Source organism: Eublepharis macularius, chromosome 4 (assembly GCF_028583425.1).
Source record: "Eublepharis macularius isolate TG4126 chromosome 4, MPM_Emac_v1.0, whole genome shotgun sequence".
NCBI classification, from domain to species: Eukaryota; Metazoa; Chordata; class Lepidosauria; order Squamata; family Eublepharidae; genus Eublepharis; species Eublepharis macularius.
Genome location: NC_072793.1, coordinates 166160727 through 166176843, shown reverse-complemented (window position 1 = coordinate 166176843; position 16117 = coordinate 166160727). Strand labels below are relative to the sequence as shown.

Genomic DNA, 16117 nt, shown 5'->3' with positions numbered 1-16117 from the left:
CGCATCGGCACGTCTGATGAAGTGAGCTCTTGATTTATTCTTAGCCCCTAAGGGCCGCTGGGTTCCTCTGCCTAAAATAAGAACGTTTTTCTCTTTGCCTCTAATAGTTAGTAACGGGTTAAGAAGGTGACAGAGCGGCTGTTCCTAGAGAGGAAGGAAAGGTAGGGGAGAAATACTAAAGTCCTCCCTTCTTCTCCATTCCTCATCCTCCCGCCTGTTGAGATCCATCTTTGCTTGCAGCAGTGCTAGAGAGGCCGGACTGGGGGATGCCCGGCTGGAAGGGTAACGCAGTAATTGCTGCAAGGCGGGGAGGGAGAACCCCCGCCCCGATGGGCTTCCCTGCATTGGGCTCCTTCTCGGTCTAACTTGCAGCAGGACCAGAAATGAGAAGGTCAGGCCCCTTGTCCCTTCCCAATGAGGGTTGCCAACTCTGGATCCGGTCCCTGGGGCTGGATCCACAGCAAGGAACAGGACGGAAGGGGAGCAACTTTCCTTCCAGGTCAGGGAGAGAATCCCCTGCTGTAGATCAAAGCCTCGTCAAAAAGCATAGGGGCAGGAGAGGGTGGATTTGCTCCGAGTCATTTGGCAACCTGGTGTGTGGGCATCACTGCAGAGTCGAGGTGGCAGGGAGAGACACCCCCGGGGTGTGTGTGAGGAGGTCTTCAGTCTCCTTTGAGTCTCCTCGCAATTCGTTCGTGAAAGGAATATTTTTCCCTATTATGGCAAATGGGATTCTTTTAGAGCAGAAGGAGGAGGTGTGCAAAGCCAACCCAGAGGTGGGAGATCGTACAATCCTACCGGGGTGTGTGCTTGTTACCTAGTGTAAGATTCCTGTGGGGCCCTCAGGACTTCTCCCCCCCACCCCCGCCCCACAGTCCCTCTTCTGCATCCCTGCCATCCCTCCTTTCTGCAGTGGTTTTGCTTTTCTTGAATGGGCCACATTTTGAGAGCAGAAAATGCCAAGTCCCCAAATTAAAAGAGTGCCTCATAAGAGCTAAAGCCACTCCTGTGGGCAAAGTCTGGTGCGAGTTAGACGTGGGGTGGAAAGTAGGGGGAGGGAGCTTAACTTTCCATACACTCCAGGGATTGGCGGGGGGGGGGGGGTGTCTGCTGTGCTTATCTTGCATTGTTACAGTTCAGTGGCTGCATGTGAGCCGGAAGCCCTGGCTTCCAGTGTCCCCGAAGCCAGGAGTTCTGTGGGTGGTCCCTAACCAGGGTATCTGCTAGCCACGCTCTCCCCTTTGCCTACACCAACATGGGGATTAAAACGTGAGCGGTCCAAAGGGATGATACCACACCTTATTTGGCAGTTTTTCCATTGGTTGCCTCACGGTTTCCAAGTCCAATTCACAGTACTGGTGTTTACCTTTCAGACATACATACCTGAAGGACAACCTCTCTGGGGATCATCCCACATGGCACCTTCACTCAGCACAGCAATGCCTTTGGGTGGTTTTGACTGCTCACGAGCTTTTTCTGTGGCTGCTCCTATGGTATGAAATAGCATTCTGGAGGAAATTAGAAGAGCTATGCCTTGTAATTGCCTTGAGAGAGAGTAATCTCTGTTGAAACTTGTTAAATGCTTTTCTTTTGCTCTTTATTATTGTTTTTACCTGCCTTGGGTCCCAGATATCTGGTGAATTGATAAACTTTTTAACTGTATGTGTGTATACATGATATATGTATTGGGCGTGTTGAGCTGCTGGGAATCCACGGCAGGAATTCTCTGATAATTATGCCTGAAGTTTTTGGTCTGACACAATTTGTAAAGTTTGCATTGGGCTTGTAGGAAAGAGGTTTTTAGTATCTGTTGGTCACAGAGTTCTCATTCCAAACAGTCTTCACTCTTTCTGACCATCTAGCCATCTCTGTGGCTTGGCACTCCCGCAAAATACTGGCATGTATAACTTCCTGTAGAAAGCTAGCAATGACTTGTGAGAGAAGAAACCCTTGGAACTGGGTAGTAGGGAACACACCTCTGTGGGAACCTTTTAAAAAATGCTTTACATCCAGCATGCAGATTAACATTTACAATGATTGACACTTGTGGTGTTTTTTACGGACATCTTATCACCAGCCAGGAACATGGCAGGCTGCATCATATAGACCAAGCCTTATGGTCTTTTTGCCATGGGTCTTCTCTATACTTTGGAAAATAGTAAAGAGTCCAGTAGCTCCTTGAAGAGTAACCCATTTATTGTAGCATAAGCTTTTGAGAACCACAGCTCTCTTCGTCAGATGCATCTGATGAAGAGAGCTGTGGTTCTCAAAAGCTTATGCTACAATAAAGTCGGTTAGTGCTACTGGACTCTTTACTATTTTGCTCCTACAGACTAACATAGCTAACTCCTCTGGATCTATACTTTGGAGGGATTCTTGCCCTAGAGGGAGCAGCCATTTTCCCTGCACACTCTTAGCCCTTTCTCTCCCCACTAGGGCTGTGGGTCTGGCCAAATTGGCTGAGCTTTTTACTGTTCCCTGAGTAAAGAGGATAGCCTCACTGATTCCAGCTATTCTTAGCCCTCTATACACGAACCTGTGGCACATGAGATCAGCATGCATAAAGGTAGAGAGGGCATGTGTGTTGTGTAAGTACAGAGTCTACAAATAGACTGTACATGCTTCAGGGGAGTCCTCTATGGGGAATGAATGTCCTTGATTATGTTGTGATTTTGCTGCCCTTCAGAATAATTATACATTCATTCAGGACAGGCTAGGTGGGAAAGTTCTTAAAACAAATCCACACTTTACACACATACACATTCCCGTTTCTCTCTTTTCTGCAGTGAGAAGCTCCGTCTAGAACATTGTAGTTCATGTCCACAATTTTTTATAGGAACGACATCACTGAGCGATCACGCGATATGAAAATGGAAGGGCAAGGCACCGGAAGACAGGAGGCACCAGAGGGGACCGCAAAAGCCCCTCAGATCCTCCAGGCTGGCAGTATTGGGGAATTCCTTCAGAGAAGGGCTGGAGATCCACTCTTCCAGCAAGCTGGGAATGGTTCCCTCTCCCTTGACCAGTGGGAGGCCCAGTGGCAGGAATTCCTCAGCACACTGGAGCCTCCTCACTCTCAAGGGAGAATCCCACACTCGCCAGAGAAACCTTCACCCTGGCGTGATGCCAAGGCCTTCCTGGCCTCCTTCGAGCAAGTGGCCGAAGCCTGTCAGTGGCTCAAAGAAGAATGGGTGACCCGACTCCTGCCAGCCCTCAGTGGAGAAGCCGAGCAGGCCTTTAATAGTCTGGATGTCAAAGACAGAGAGGATTATGGGAAGGTGAAGGCAGCCATTTTGCGGGGGGACGCCATGAGCCGGGAGAAGCAGCGTGAAGAGTTCTGGCATTTCTGCTACCAGGAGGCTGAGGGGCCAAGGGGGGCTTACAGGCGACTCCAGGAAACCTGCCGTGGGTGGCTGAGAGTGGAGAATCACAGCAAGGAGCAGATCCTGGAGCTCTTGATCCTGGAGCAGCTGCTGACCGTCCTGCCTCCGGAGATCCAGAGCCGCGTGAGGGAAAGCAGCCCAGAGAGCTGTTCCCAGGCAGTGGCCCTGGCCGAGGAGTTTCTCTTACGGCAGCAAGAGGCCAAGAAGCAAGAGAACCAGGTGAGACCAATCTGCTGTGTGGCTCCTGAGGCCCAGAGGGCCTGTGGTGGAGCTGGGTCTGGGATCTCTGTTCATTCAGGAGGGCAGAGGGGTACTCCAAGGGGTGATGGTGTAATCTGTCACTTTGTTATTCTGGAAGCTCAATCCCGAAGAGGACTGTCTTTACATCTGGGAGGATGTGGTTGGACTGTTTTGGATAGGGCTGCTCTCCCCCCAAAAGACCAGGTCCTCAGGTTGTTTTAAGCTGCAATTATTTTTACAAGTTAGAATTCAGTCAAACCGATCTCACCATCTGTGACCTGGCCTGCTGTCCCTCCCTCGCTTCTCACAGCTCACCTGCTTGTGGATCAGGCTGAGTCCTTTGTTTTAAAATTCTAGCCCCCCAAAAGGTGGCTTCTCAGGAGCCTGTATGTTCCTTAAGGGTGCTATGACCTGGTTTGTCCCTCGTACGTAGCAATGGATCTACTAACAGTGCAATCTTATGCAGAGTTACTCCCATCTAAGCCCATTGAAATCCGTGATCTTAGACTGGAGATACTCTGCTTAGGATTGCACTGTAAGTTTAGGGCAAGAGACAGAATCCTCCCCTCTATCTTCCCCACCCTAGTTGTGTATTTCTGCCCTGAAAAAGTCCCTCTCTGCTACTTCAGGTGCCCTTGGAAGTGGTGGCAGGGGGTGACTCTGAGGCAGGCCATGTTCCATCTGAGGGTGAGCGGAGGCAGCTCTTGGTGGACATCGAGGAAGAGGAGAAGGCAGAGTCCAGCCTGCTGGGTAAGGGGGAGAAAGGCTGTGGCAGCTAACAATGGGGAGGGGAGAATGAGAGGAGAAAGAGAGGCTTCTGAGGTACCTGCCCTCTGGACTGATGGCTGTTCATGCCCACACTCTCTGGTCCCTCCTTTTATTTGTTTAAACCCCTGCTGCCCACAAAAAGCGGGGATACAAGTTTGGATTAACTGACTGGTAGCATGTAAGCTTTGTGTTCCATTTGTTACCCTGCTAGAATAATGTACTTAGTTGTGAGGTAAGCATACATCCTGTTTCACAGCTATTTTGACTGGACAAACGAGACAAAGATGGTGATGAAAAACAAAGATTTATTTACAGAAAATTAGGGGTGTGTAGCCAGGTAAAGGTGTTGTGTTGGAATACGTCAGTAAAGAATGTACAACGGGTGCTTAACTTCACTCCTCAGACATTAGGAGTTTTGGTTGTTGTGGGTTTTCCGGGCTGTATTGCCGTGGTCTTGGCATTGTAGTTCCTGACGTTTCGCCAGCGGCTGTGGCTGGCATCTTCAGAGGTGTAGCACCAAAAGACAGAGATCTCTGTCTTTTGGTGCTACACCTCTGAAGATGCCAGCCACAGCCGCTGGCGAAACGTCAGGAACTACAATGCCAAGACCACGGCAATACAGCCCGGAAAACCCACAACAACCATCGTTCTCCGGCCGTGAAAGCCTTCGACAATACATTAGGAGTTTTCCTAATGGAAGTTAACATTGAAACTGAGCCTCAGCATGCATAAATACTGAGGGGAGATTTGATTCTTCTTTCCCCAGATAGGTTATCTCAAAGCTGTAGGTTTGTTTGTCTGTTTGATTCAGTTTGTATCTTGCCCTTCCTGCAGATAGGCTCAGGACGCTTACAATAACAATTTACCTTTTTTATCTCACAGTCTCTGGTTTTCAGATATTGCCACGGTAGATTTGGTACTTCTGTCTTTTACCAGGTGCTTATTTATCACCTAAAAATAAGCTTTCTTCCCTAAGCCTATTCAAAAGGCTATCTAAAAGCCAAATGAAAATCCTGGCTAAGCTGACACTCTTATCCAGAGCCACAGCACACTGTCTGACGGGGAAAAGTTTCTCCTCCCCCTTCTTAAACTGAGGCTGGCTCATCCCCTGTGTGGTTCCATGGCTGACAATTACTTGGGTTTGCATGAGGCCCAAATCACAAGGATTGGTTCAGGTAAGATTTTGGAGATGTTGCCACAGAGGCTTTCTGAGACCTGAGATCTGCAGTGCTCAGAAGTTCTTTCTGGGGTTGACTCAGTCCTGACTCCTTCTCAGGGACAAGCCCTGATCTTAAACTGTTACATATTCTGGAAGGAGCTGGAATGGAACTATTAAATGGAACAAAAAACCTCCCAAATTAAGGACTTCAGAAGAACCTTGCTGGATGGGACCAAAGGCCCATCTAGTCCTGCATCCTCTTCCTGCAGTTAAAACGCAGGGGAGAAAAGCCAGATAGATGACAGGTGAGAAAACCCTGAGGGAAAAGAGGAGGGAAAGACAGGGGAGGCAGCTTGGAAGGAAAAGGCGGGGAGGAGAAACCAGTGACTGGTAGAGAGGAAAAGGGGTGGGGAAGAAGCGTGAATAGAGAGGTAAGGTGGGAGGCAGTGGACAGGGATAGGATTTTCCTCCAATGTGATTTCTGCAGATCTTGTTCAAGGACAGGGGGCAGGGCTACGCATGATCAGCGTCCAAAATCTGAGGGAAATTCATGGGCCTTGATGGGGCTGCAATTGACAATAATGGCTGGTGGTTAACCATGAATACCAGAGAACAAAAACAGACATGGCAGGTCAGGAGAGAAGGAATCTTTATACACACACACCAATTTCTCTTTAAAGTAATTAGGGATGCTTTCCCAGTTTGAAGAGGGGAAGGTGTGGCGGAACGGGTGCTGGCTCTCAGTCCGTGCAACTGAGCCGTCAATGGCCTGCTAGCCCCACTATCCGCCTCCCACCATCCCTGGTGGGCGTGGCTCACCCTCTTCGTTGCTGCCACCACTCACTGATTAGTACGCCGCCTGACTGAGGGGCAGTGAGACCCCTCTGGCTGAATGTCCCTACTGGGAAGTGAATTCCCCAATCTTTGGGTGGGCCCTGGAGAATTGGCAACCCACCAAGGTCTGGCCTGATCAGTTTCTCCTGGGCTCCCTCCCTTCCTGTAGTGTCCCAAGTGGGGGAGCTTACGTAGTCAGAGCACCACAAGGTCCTTTATATTCCAAAAAAGAATAATTTATTAACTATATACAGAGCACTATATACAAAGCAGGTAAAGGCACAACACATAGGGTTTTAGCCGTGGAGATTTTCTCCTCCCAATTCTCTCTTACAAGATCCAGTGGCCCCCGCACCTTCCTCCCGAACATCAGTTCAAAGGGAAAAAGGCCGGTTGAGTCTTGGGGTACCTCACGATAGGCAAACAACAGTTGGGGAAGTTTCTCGTCCCAATCCTGAGGATGCGAAATTCACATATGTCTTCAACATTCCCTTTAAGGTACCACTGAACCTTTCAGTCAACCCATTGGTCTGAGGGTGGTACGCAGTCATTTTTAAATGGCGTACAACACTTCCATAGACTCTCCATTAGGTCGGATAGGAAATTTTGGCCATGATCAGTTAAAATTTCTGTGGGAAACCCCAGCTGACAGAAAATCTTAACTAGAGCCCCAGCTACGACTGGTACCTCAGTGGAGGCTAAAGGCACAGCTTCTGGATATCGTGTGGCATGATCTACTAATGTCAGTATGTATCTCTTCCCCCTCTGGGTGGGTTTTGGGAACGGCCCCACAATGTCAATGCCTACCCCCTGGAAGGCTTCTCCCATAATAGGAAGGGGCTGTAAGGGGGCTTTGGTCTTACACCCCACCTTACCCACTCTCTGGCATGTTAGGCAGGTCCTGCAATACTCCCTCACAGCTTGTGCCAGTTTAGGCCAGTAGAAATTCAATCGCAACCTCTGCCTTGTCTTGTTGGCACCTAGGTGCCCGGCACAAGGGATATCATGGGCTAGTCCCAGTAGGTCTCTTCTGTACTTAGCTGGTATTACTAGCTGTTTCACCACCTGCCCGGGATTTGGATTCTCTTGCGGCCACCACATCCTATACAGCCTCCCTTGGTCCCATATGATTTGATCTATAGTATTTTCAGAAGGCTCTCTTTCCTGCTCTATAGCAGCCTGTCGAAGGGATTCCAGGCTAGGATCCTTCTGAGTCTTCTCCTTGAACTCTTCTGGATCTCCTAAACTGCCTGTAAATTGTTCCCTGCTGACTCCTTCTACTAGGTCATCTTCTTGTGGCTCCTGTATGAGCCTTTCTCCTCCTCCTATCTCATCATCTAGGGCTTCAGGGGGATCCAATAGGAGACCTTCTGTTTCTGATGCCTCACCTTCCTCCCCCTGGAGCTGGTTACAGCTGTCCCCTTTTTCTGGATCAGGGATGGGTTGGTCCTTCCCTTCTAAGGTTACCTGGCCTATGCCTTCAGGCTTCCCCCCAGGGTTAACTGACTCACTTTCCCCATGGGTCTCTTTGCTCCCTGGAACTGGGGCCAGCTGTTTTTCACTCTTTAAGGTCTGGCTGCGGGTTACTACATTTATGGGAAATTGGCCTGCCAGAAGGTCCCTGCCTAGCAGTACTGGGTAAGGTTGGTCTGTCTTCACCCCCATCTCCATGAGGTAAACCTTTTCCCTCCATTCCAGGGGCACCCTTACAACTGGTACCGTCTGAGATCCTCCACAAGCCCCCACAATCTTAAAAACCTTGTTTGGTAGTACATCCGCGTCAGATACCAGGTCAGACCTTATAAGTGAGATGGATGAACCCGTATCAGCATACCCTAGAACCAATTGGTCTCTTACCCTCACTGGTTCTACAAAATCAGCCCAACCATCAAGGGCCTTCATTGTGGCAAAGAGGCATTCATGTTGGACTAATGCCACCTTCCCTTCTTTCACCTTTGAGACAGCTGGCACCGTAGGAGTGGGATTGGGAGATGCTGTTTGCAATTTAGGGCAAGTAATTTTTATATGCCCTGGGTCCCCATAATGATAACACGTTCGACTAGGGGGTTTGTTTCTCATGGGCATCTCTGGGGTTTTCTTAGGACCCACTGGGGTAATAACTTCCCTTCTCCAAGGAGGAGGGCTTGGTTTTCCACCCCTCTGGCCCCGCCCTCCTGCCACATTTTTCCACTCCACCCCTTCTTGGTTGGCTACCAGCTTGTCTGCCAGGTCAGTGGCCTCAGCAAGGGTTCTGGGCTCCTTGTCCTTGATCAGGCATTTTAACTCCCTAGGCATCTTGGAGTACAACTGATCAAGGAGCATCAGTTGGGACACCCACTTCATATCATTTACCTTGGCTTCAGTTAGCCACCTTTCCCTCAGTTTAGTACCATACTCCATATAGGATTTACACTGCAGTGGGCTTAAGGCCCTAAACTGTTTGCGAAAATGGTTGGGTCCTAACTGGAACCGTTTAAACACAGCCGACTTGAAATCTTTGAAGGCGATTCCTCCATCCTGGCTAGGCATGCTATGGTACACTGCAGCCAACTCTCCTGTCAAGATGCTGCAGAGGTAGGCCATGAAGTCTGTTTCTGCCAGACCCCACTGAGTTGCCGCCTTTTCAAAGTTGGACAAATAGACTGATGGGTCTTCCCCCTCTTTGTAGGGAACGAAATCCTTGGGAGTGACTCTGATCTTGTTGCTCTGACCCACTTGAAGGCGTGCCATCTCCAGTTCATGTCTACGCTGCTCCTCCTGTGCCAGGAAACACTGCTTTTCCATCTCCATCTCGGCTTTCCTCATCTCCATCTCAGCTTTCCTCATCTCCATCTCAGCTTTCTTCATCTCCCTCTCCATCTCCATCTCGGCTTTCTTCATCTCCATCTCCACCTCGGCTTTCTTCGTCTCTTGTTCCTGTTCCTGTCTGCGAGCTTCTACCTGTCGCTCAATCTGTAGCAGGCGTATTCTTTCCAATTCTACTGCTTCGGAGGAGCTGGGCTTCTCAGGGGCAGCAGCTTTATAACGAGATGTCAGATGGTATTTCAGTTCATCCACCGTCATGTCTCCTGGATCAATGCCTTGGAGTCTACACTCCTTCTGCAATTCATGCTTTTTCAGCGCCAAAAGTCTAGCAAGGATTTCTTTTTCCATTCTGCCTAGCTAAACTGTCCCTACGCTGTAGCCCGAAAAAGAAACAGAAAGGCCTTTGCGGTCTGTTCAGTGTGTTTGTGTCTGCTAGGTGCTCTGGGGGGGGGTAGGTCTACCCCCCACTATTTGGTGCTCTGGTGTTTGATCCCCACTGCTGCCACCACGTGTGGCGGAATGGGCGTTGGCTCTCAGTCCGGGCAACTGAGCCGTCAATGGCCTGCTAGCCTCGCTATCCGCCTCCCACCATCCCTGGTGGGCGTGGCTCACCCTCTTCGTCGCTGCCACCACTCACTGATTAGTACACTGCCTGACTGAGGAGCAGTGCGACCCCTCTGGCTGAATGTCCCTACTGGGAAGTGACTTCCCCAATCTTTGGGTGGGCCCTGGAGAATTGGCAACCCACCAAGGTCTGGCCTGATCAGTTTCTCCTGGGCTCCCTCCCTTCCTGTAGCGTGCCAAGTGGGGGAGCTTACATAGTCAGAGCATCACAAGGTCCTTTATATTCCAAAAAAGAATAATTTATTAACTATATACAGAGCACTATATACAAAGCAGGTAAAGGCACAACACATAGGGGTAGACCCCCCTGTTCAGAACTCATAGGGCAGAAAATCAAACTGAAGAGAACCGCTGTCTGCTTTCCCTACCACACTGTTCCCTACTTTTATTTCCTTTCTGCTGCCTCCCAGGCCCTCCACAGTTAGGGCCCAGGCAACCGGGTTTCACCCAGCAGCAGGAGCCTCTCCTTCTTCAACCAAGGAGACTGACTTTTTCCCCTCAGGATCAGCTGAGTCTCTCTATTCAGGCCCCACCCCTTATTTTTCCCGCACTTTCTTGGCCCGGGGCAGCTGGGAATTGTAGTCCAGGAAGAAGGGCGTCCCACACCAAGACTCCCGCAGGCCTCTCCCTGGCCCCACAGCCATCAACCCTCAGGGGGAACACCTCCTCCCCTTTCTCCAAAGACAGATCAACAGCAACTGGCACTCATTTCACCCCTGGTAACCATTTCGTTACAGAAGGAATGGGAGAATATGTAGAATTTGCTCCATTGCACAGCCTGCCCAGGCAAAAAATACAACCAGCCCCATGCTCAAGGCAGAAAACTGGTTCTGAGAGAGGAAACAAAAAAGACTTAGATCAATTAGGGGTGGCTGATTTGAGACTGGGCTTCTTGCAAGGGTGTTAACTGGATCTCTCTCTTTGTTCAAGCAGATGATGTGTCTAAGAATGAAAAGGATGGGGGACTCCAGGCATTAATGCTAGAACAAAGCAAGAGTGAAAACTTGAAAGGAAGCTTCAGGAATGGAGATGGACCAATAATGTGGAACAGAAGCTACATACTGGAGAGAAGGGATAAACCAATTCCTTGCCAAGGAGGGGACTTCCAGGAAATCCCAGTGCAGCAGGGAAGGCCATCCCAAAAGAGGAGAAACAAGGACCTCAGTGCTCACTTGAGAATCCACACTGGGAAAAGCCAGAATGAAAGCGTGAAGTTGGAAAAGAGTTTCCATCAGAGCATGAACCTGATTTCACATCAACAAACACACTCAGTAGAGAAACTGCATAATTTCTCAGGGTGCAGAGAGAACCTCAGTGAGAGAGACGCTCTTAGTTCACGTCAAACAACTGATGAAAGAGAAGAGTCAAATAAACTTCCAGTGTGTGAAAACACCTGCAGTTTTACCTCATGCACAGAAGGGGAAGCAAATCGGTGCTCAGAGGTTGGAAAGAGGTTCAGGGACCCCCTAAGCCTTGCAGTGCATCAAAAAATGTACCCAGGAGAGAGACGATTTAAATGCTCAGAGTGTGGAAAGAGCTTTAGGCAAGCAGCACACCTTCAGCAGCATCAGGTAATCCACACGGGGGAGAAACCATATCAGTGTTCAGAGTGTGGAAAGGCCTTCCGTCACCGCATGACCCTCACTGTACATCAAAGAACACATAAAGGAGAGAGACCTTATAAATGCTTAGAGTGTGGGAAGAGCTTTAGGCAGGCAGGACACCTTCAGCTGCATCATAGGACCCACACAGGGGAGAAACCTTATGAGTGCTCAGAGTGTGGAAAGAGATTCAATTGCCCTTCTCATTTTCAACAGCATAAGAGAATCCACACGGGGGAGAAACCTTATCAGTGCTCAGAGTGTGGAAAGGCCTTCCGTCACCGCATAACCCTCACTGTACACGAAAGAACACATAAAGGAGAGAGACCTTTTAAATGTGCAGAGTGTGGAAAGGGCTTTAGGCAAGCAGCACACCTTCAACAGCATCAGAGAATCCACACGGGTGAGAAACCATATCAGTGCTCAGAGTGTGAAAAGACCTTCCGTCACCGCACAACCCTCACTGTGCATCAAAGAACACACAAAGGAGAGAGACCTTTTAAATGCTTAGAGTGTGGAAAGAGCTTTAGGCAGACAGCACACCTTCAACAGCATCAGAAAATCCACACAAGGAAAAAACCATATCAGTGTTCAGAGTGTGGAAAGACCTTCTGTCCAGATGGAATCCTCACTATGCATCAAAGAGCACATAAAGGAGAGAGACCTTTTAAATGCTCAGAGTGCGGAAAGAGATCCAGTTGTCCATCTTCCTTTCAAAAGCATCAGGGATTCTATGCAGGGGAGAGATTGTATCAATGTTCAGAGTGTGGAAAGAGTTATAGTCAGCCATCAAATCTTCAACGGCATCAAAGAACTCACATGCCACAAACCACATAATGGTTCAGTTTTCTGCAAGAAATTTTCTGCTAAATGAATCCTATGGTTTGTTCCTCTATTGTCCCGTATCTTTGATATGCAAACATGTGTATTCTTACGTATTTTTCATCACTTCTGTATTTTCATAACTTCTTACATATTTTTCATAACTTTTAGCTCAAGCAGCTAAAAAACATTATCAGATGGAATCTTGGCACAGCTGTGCATGGTCACGATCATTTTCTGAGAGCCCTTCAAGCTATGCATAAAATCATCACATGATAAAGTTATAAAGATTTATCTCGGTCAGTCACTGTCACTCTGTCGATATAAAGTGTCAATCAGAGAACTGATTAGAATTCTATTGAAAGGGACTCTTAAGCAGAGGATTTTTAAGATTTTGGGACTTCAAAGCCTTTCACAGCATCATGAGACAATTAAAATCTGATTAATTTAAACTTCATGTGTTCGTTTATGTTCAAGAAATGTTAATAGATCTGATTTTTCTTGCATGGATTATTTCTGTAACAGTAGGATTATAAGCATGATTATATATGTTTTGATTACTTGTTTAATAAGAGTTAATTCTTGTTTCAGTAAAATTTCTTAACTCACAGAGAAGTCTCTGTTTGGCTTGCTGAAAACTCACAATTATTGTTTTGAAAGGTAAGTTCTCTTAGCAAGCCTTATCTATACCAATTCTTTTGAAGTATCTAAAATTATTGGAATAATGAGAAAATGTCTCATAAATCTAGTAGTTCAGACCTTTTAATAGGATGTGGGTTAATTGTTTACAGGATTTCCTCTGTGGTACACCAGCTACAGCCATTCCTCAGACAGCATGATGAGACCATGGCGATCCATGCTTTGATCATATCCATGTTGGATTACTGTAATGCATTCTATGTGGAGCTGCCTTGGAAAAAGTCCAGAAACTTTAACTAGTCCAAAATGCAGAGTTCGGCCTATTGTCAGGGGTTGGTTACAAGGATTGCATCACCACTGTGCTGAAACATCTGTACTCATTACACATCTGTTTCCAGGACAATTCAGAGTGCTGGTTCTTCCCTCTAAGGCCCTAAATTCCTTGGGGCTAGTGTCATGGTATTGCTAGAAGAACAGTTGCTGGATATGACCAAGAAAGTCATTCAAGATTACTTTACACAGAAACAGGGCTAACCCGGCCCCATAACTAGACAGGCCAGAAAGACAGCTTAGAGGCCTAGAACAGAACAACCTTGGAGAAGACCATAAAACAATAGAATTACAAAGTTGTATTGCCATGTGTAGATTAGAAGAACCATCCAACTCATATCAATATATACAATTTACCAAGGCGCAGTTGCAGGGAGCATCTGATCACATCATTCTCTCTTGCCACTGATCACAGAGACTTTGGCTGATTCTGCACATGTTGGATAAGGCACTTTCAATGCACTTTATCAATCGTTTGAGGTGGATTTTTTGTTCCGCACACAAAAAAATCTATTCCAAATGATCTATAAAGAGGATTGGAAGAGCATTATCCAACATGTGCGGAATCACTCTTTGTTTGGCTGTTTCCTTGATCTTAAAAAACACACACGCCCTGTTCTAAAAATTTATTCAGATAGTTATACCCTGCTTTTCTCCTCACAGAGGCTCTTCTGTTTCTCTCCTCTTCCATTTTATCTTCACAACAAATACGTTGTGAGATAGTTTAGGCTGAGACAGAGAAAGACTGGCCCAAGTGAACCCACTGAGCCTCCACAGGACAATGGGGAATTCTTCACAGGAATAAGCATTTGCGAATTATATAGTCTTGCATTGGACTATTCCCTTAAAAGGAGGGTATGACACAGAGTACTTTTGTGGAAGCTTGGTGTAGGGTTTTGATCTTCAACTGGTGGACTGTGAGCCCAAAATGGGTTGCAGTAAGATCACTATGGTTGGTCAACCCAGGGTCCACTCATTTAAGGATGGCTTCATGGGGTCAAAGGGTGAATCTCCTATGCCCAGGGACAGAGCTGTGGGGCCAAAGGACAGAGACGGTAGAAATTAGTCTAAGGTGCACAGCTCTCTGTCTCCCTGGCAAGGTATCAGGAAGGAAGGGAAAAGGGAAAACACCCGCCTCAGCCAACTGCAGTGTTTAAAGAAGCTGCTTTTGACGCACAGAAAAGCCTGGACCTGAAAATGAAAGTCAAAATTGGCTGCAATCCTCCTAAAAAGACATTAAACAATTCAAAGCCAGCCTCTCTCCTATCATATGAAAAAGTCTCATTTGGCATTCAGGCAGAAAGGGGGGAGGACCAATCAGGCCAGTGGAAAACTGGTCAGTCGGCAACCGTAGCTGTGGGATCTAAACTGCCAGCAACTGGACACGTGTGTATTAGCAGTAAGTGTTCGTGCAAGGCCAAATGAAGAATGCAGAGAAGGTGAAGTGAGAGAGCAGTACCACATTACCACATCTGAAATAAAAGGAATCCCTCAAAACATACTCAACATTCCCTTTGATGCAGATTACAGGGGAAGATGGGTAATTTTGAGCAAACAGAGAAATCCTGTCATTACTCCTCAGTGGTAAGTTGTACGTTGTGGAGGAACCCCTGGAATTTTCCTGTCTAGCGTCAATACAAATTAATAGCCTGCCCCTACAAATGATATCTGAGGCCAGTGCTGAAGGCGTTTCAGGGCTATCAACTTTGGTAGCAACTCTGGTGAGTTCAAGCAACCACCCAGACAGGTAGTTAAGAACAACAAGCACTTTCATGAAGTGACTGAAAACAGGGATGCTTCAGTAAGAAGGAGAGGAAAATGCTAACAGGTTCAAGGGGAAGGCAACCGTTTCTTATATCACAGTCAAGGGCTGTTGGGAGAAATACTCCCAAGGTTCCACTCTGGGAATATCCAGGTAAAAGGGTCAGGTGGTAGGTGTTTTGAAAAGCCTCCCACCTACAATCCTGGAGATCCACTACTGGTTAAAGTAGACATCACAGACCTTGGTAGACCCAATGGGCTGACTTTGTATAAGTGTGTTCAAAAGTTGTCATCAGACTTTATAGCTTCGGAATAACACTTCCACATCATCTTATCTTGCCGAAGAACCCTACATATACACCATGGAAGCCCTGTACGTGGCAGAGGTTTCTGCTGCATGTCCTACTGCATACAAACCCTTCACCTGGGGATTCTAGAGGCTGTGCCAGTTGTGTTACAAAAGGATTAACACCCAGTTGTGTTACTGAGAACACACCCAATAATCTGCAACTGCAGTCTCCAGGGAAAATGAGACAGTGACAGACAATCCTGTTGTCTTTCAGGAAAGTTCACCCACCACTACTGATCTTCTGGTCAAGGAACCCGTCAAAATAAACTGTATGTAGAACTTGGCGTTATGAAGTATAGAACCTGATCAGGAAAGTGAGAGCTTTACATTTGAATTTATTAATTATTATTTCTACAATGCATGGACACTAGATGCTGTACATAAAAGGCCCTGCTAGGCTTGCTATTTAAGATTCACTTTACAGTATGGTTAATGGCTGCTTGTGTTGCTCTAAATCTTCTTTCCTCCTGGACTGCACTGGAGACTTCTCTTCTCTTCTCTTCTCTTCTCTTCTCTTCTCTTCTCTTCTCTTCTCTTCTCTTCTCTTCTCTTCTCTTCTCTTCTCTTCTCTTCTCTTCTCTTCTCTTCTCTTCTCTTCTCTTCTCTTCTCTTCTCTTCTCTTCTCTTCTCTTCTCAATGCAAAGGTTCTCTTTCCATTCTCTGATTTAAGGAGGTTTGTATGAAGTGAAAGGCTGTGGAAACTGTGAACAGGTGCCTGGAGGCAGTTTGGGGGCGGATGAGGGATAACAAGCTGAAACTTAATTCCAACAAAATGGAGGTAATACAGGTGGGGAAAAGGTTT

General features: G+C 47.3%; 1 protein-coding gene across 2 annotated transcripts; it reads left to right on the top strand.

The window, feature by feature from the left end:
- Window positions 1-213: 213 nt before the first annotated feature.
- LOC129329368 (zinc finger protein ZFP2-like) lies at window positions 214-12821 on the top strand. 2 transcript variants are annotated; one of them, XM_054978908.1, is made up of 5 exons: window positions 214-282; window positions 1374-1493; window positions 2787-3602; window positions 4253-4373; window positions 10747-12821. In XM_054978908.1, the coding sequence occupies exons 3-5, from the start codon at window positions 2817-2819 to the stop codon at window positions 12249-12251; spliced, it is 2412 nt and encodes an 803-aa protein (XP_054834883.1). In that variant the 5' UTR covers window positions 214-282; window positions 1374-1493; window positions 2787-2816; the 3' UTR covers window positions 12252-12821. The 2 variants fall into 2 exon arrangements, with proteins under 2 accessions (XP_054834883.1, XP_054834885.1); XM_054978910.1 differs by having other exon boundaries at window positions 220-282; window positions 2837-3602.
- Window positions 12822-16117: the final 3296 nt, after the last annotated feature.

Bases quoted from the DNA above. Each gene is read 5' to 3' on its own strand.
- LOC129329368 (XM_054978908.1), top strand. From the start codon at position 2,817: ATGTCCACAATTTTTTATAGGAACGACATCACTGAGCGATCACGCGAT. The intron at 3,603-4,252 runs GTGAGACCAATC...CTGCTACTTCAG, and splicing joins CCAAGAAGCAAGAGAACCAG to GTGCCCTTGGAAGTGGTGGC. The intron at 4,374-10,746 runs GTAAGGGGGAGA...TTGTTCAAGCAG, and splicing joins GGCAGAGTCCAGCCTGCTGG to ATGATGTGTCTAAGAATGAA.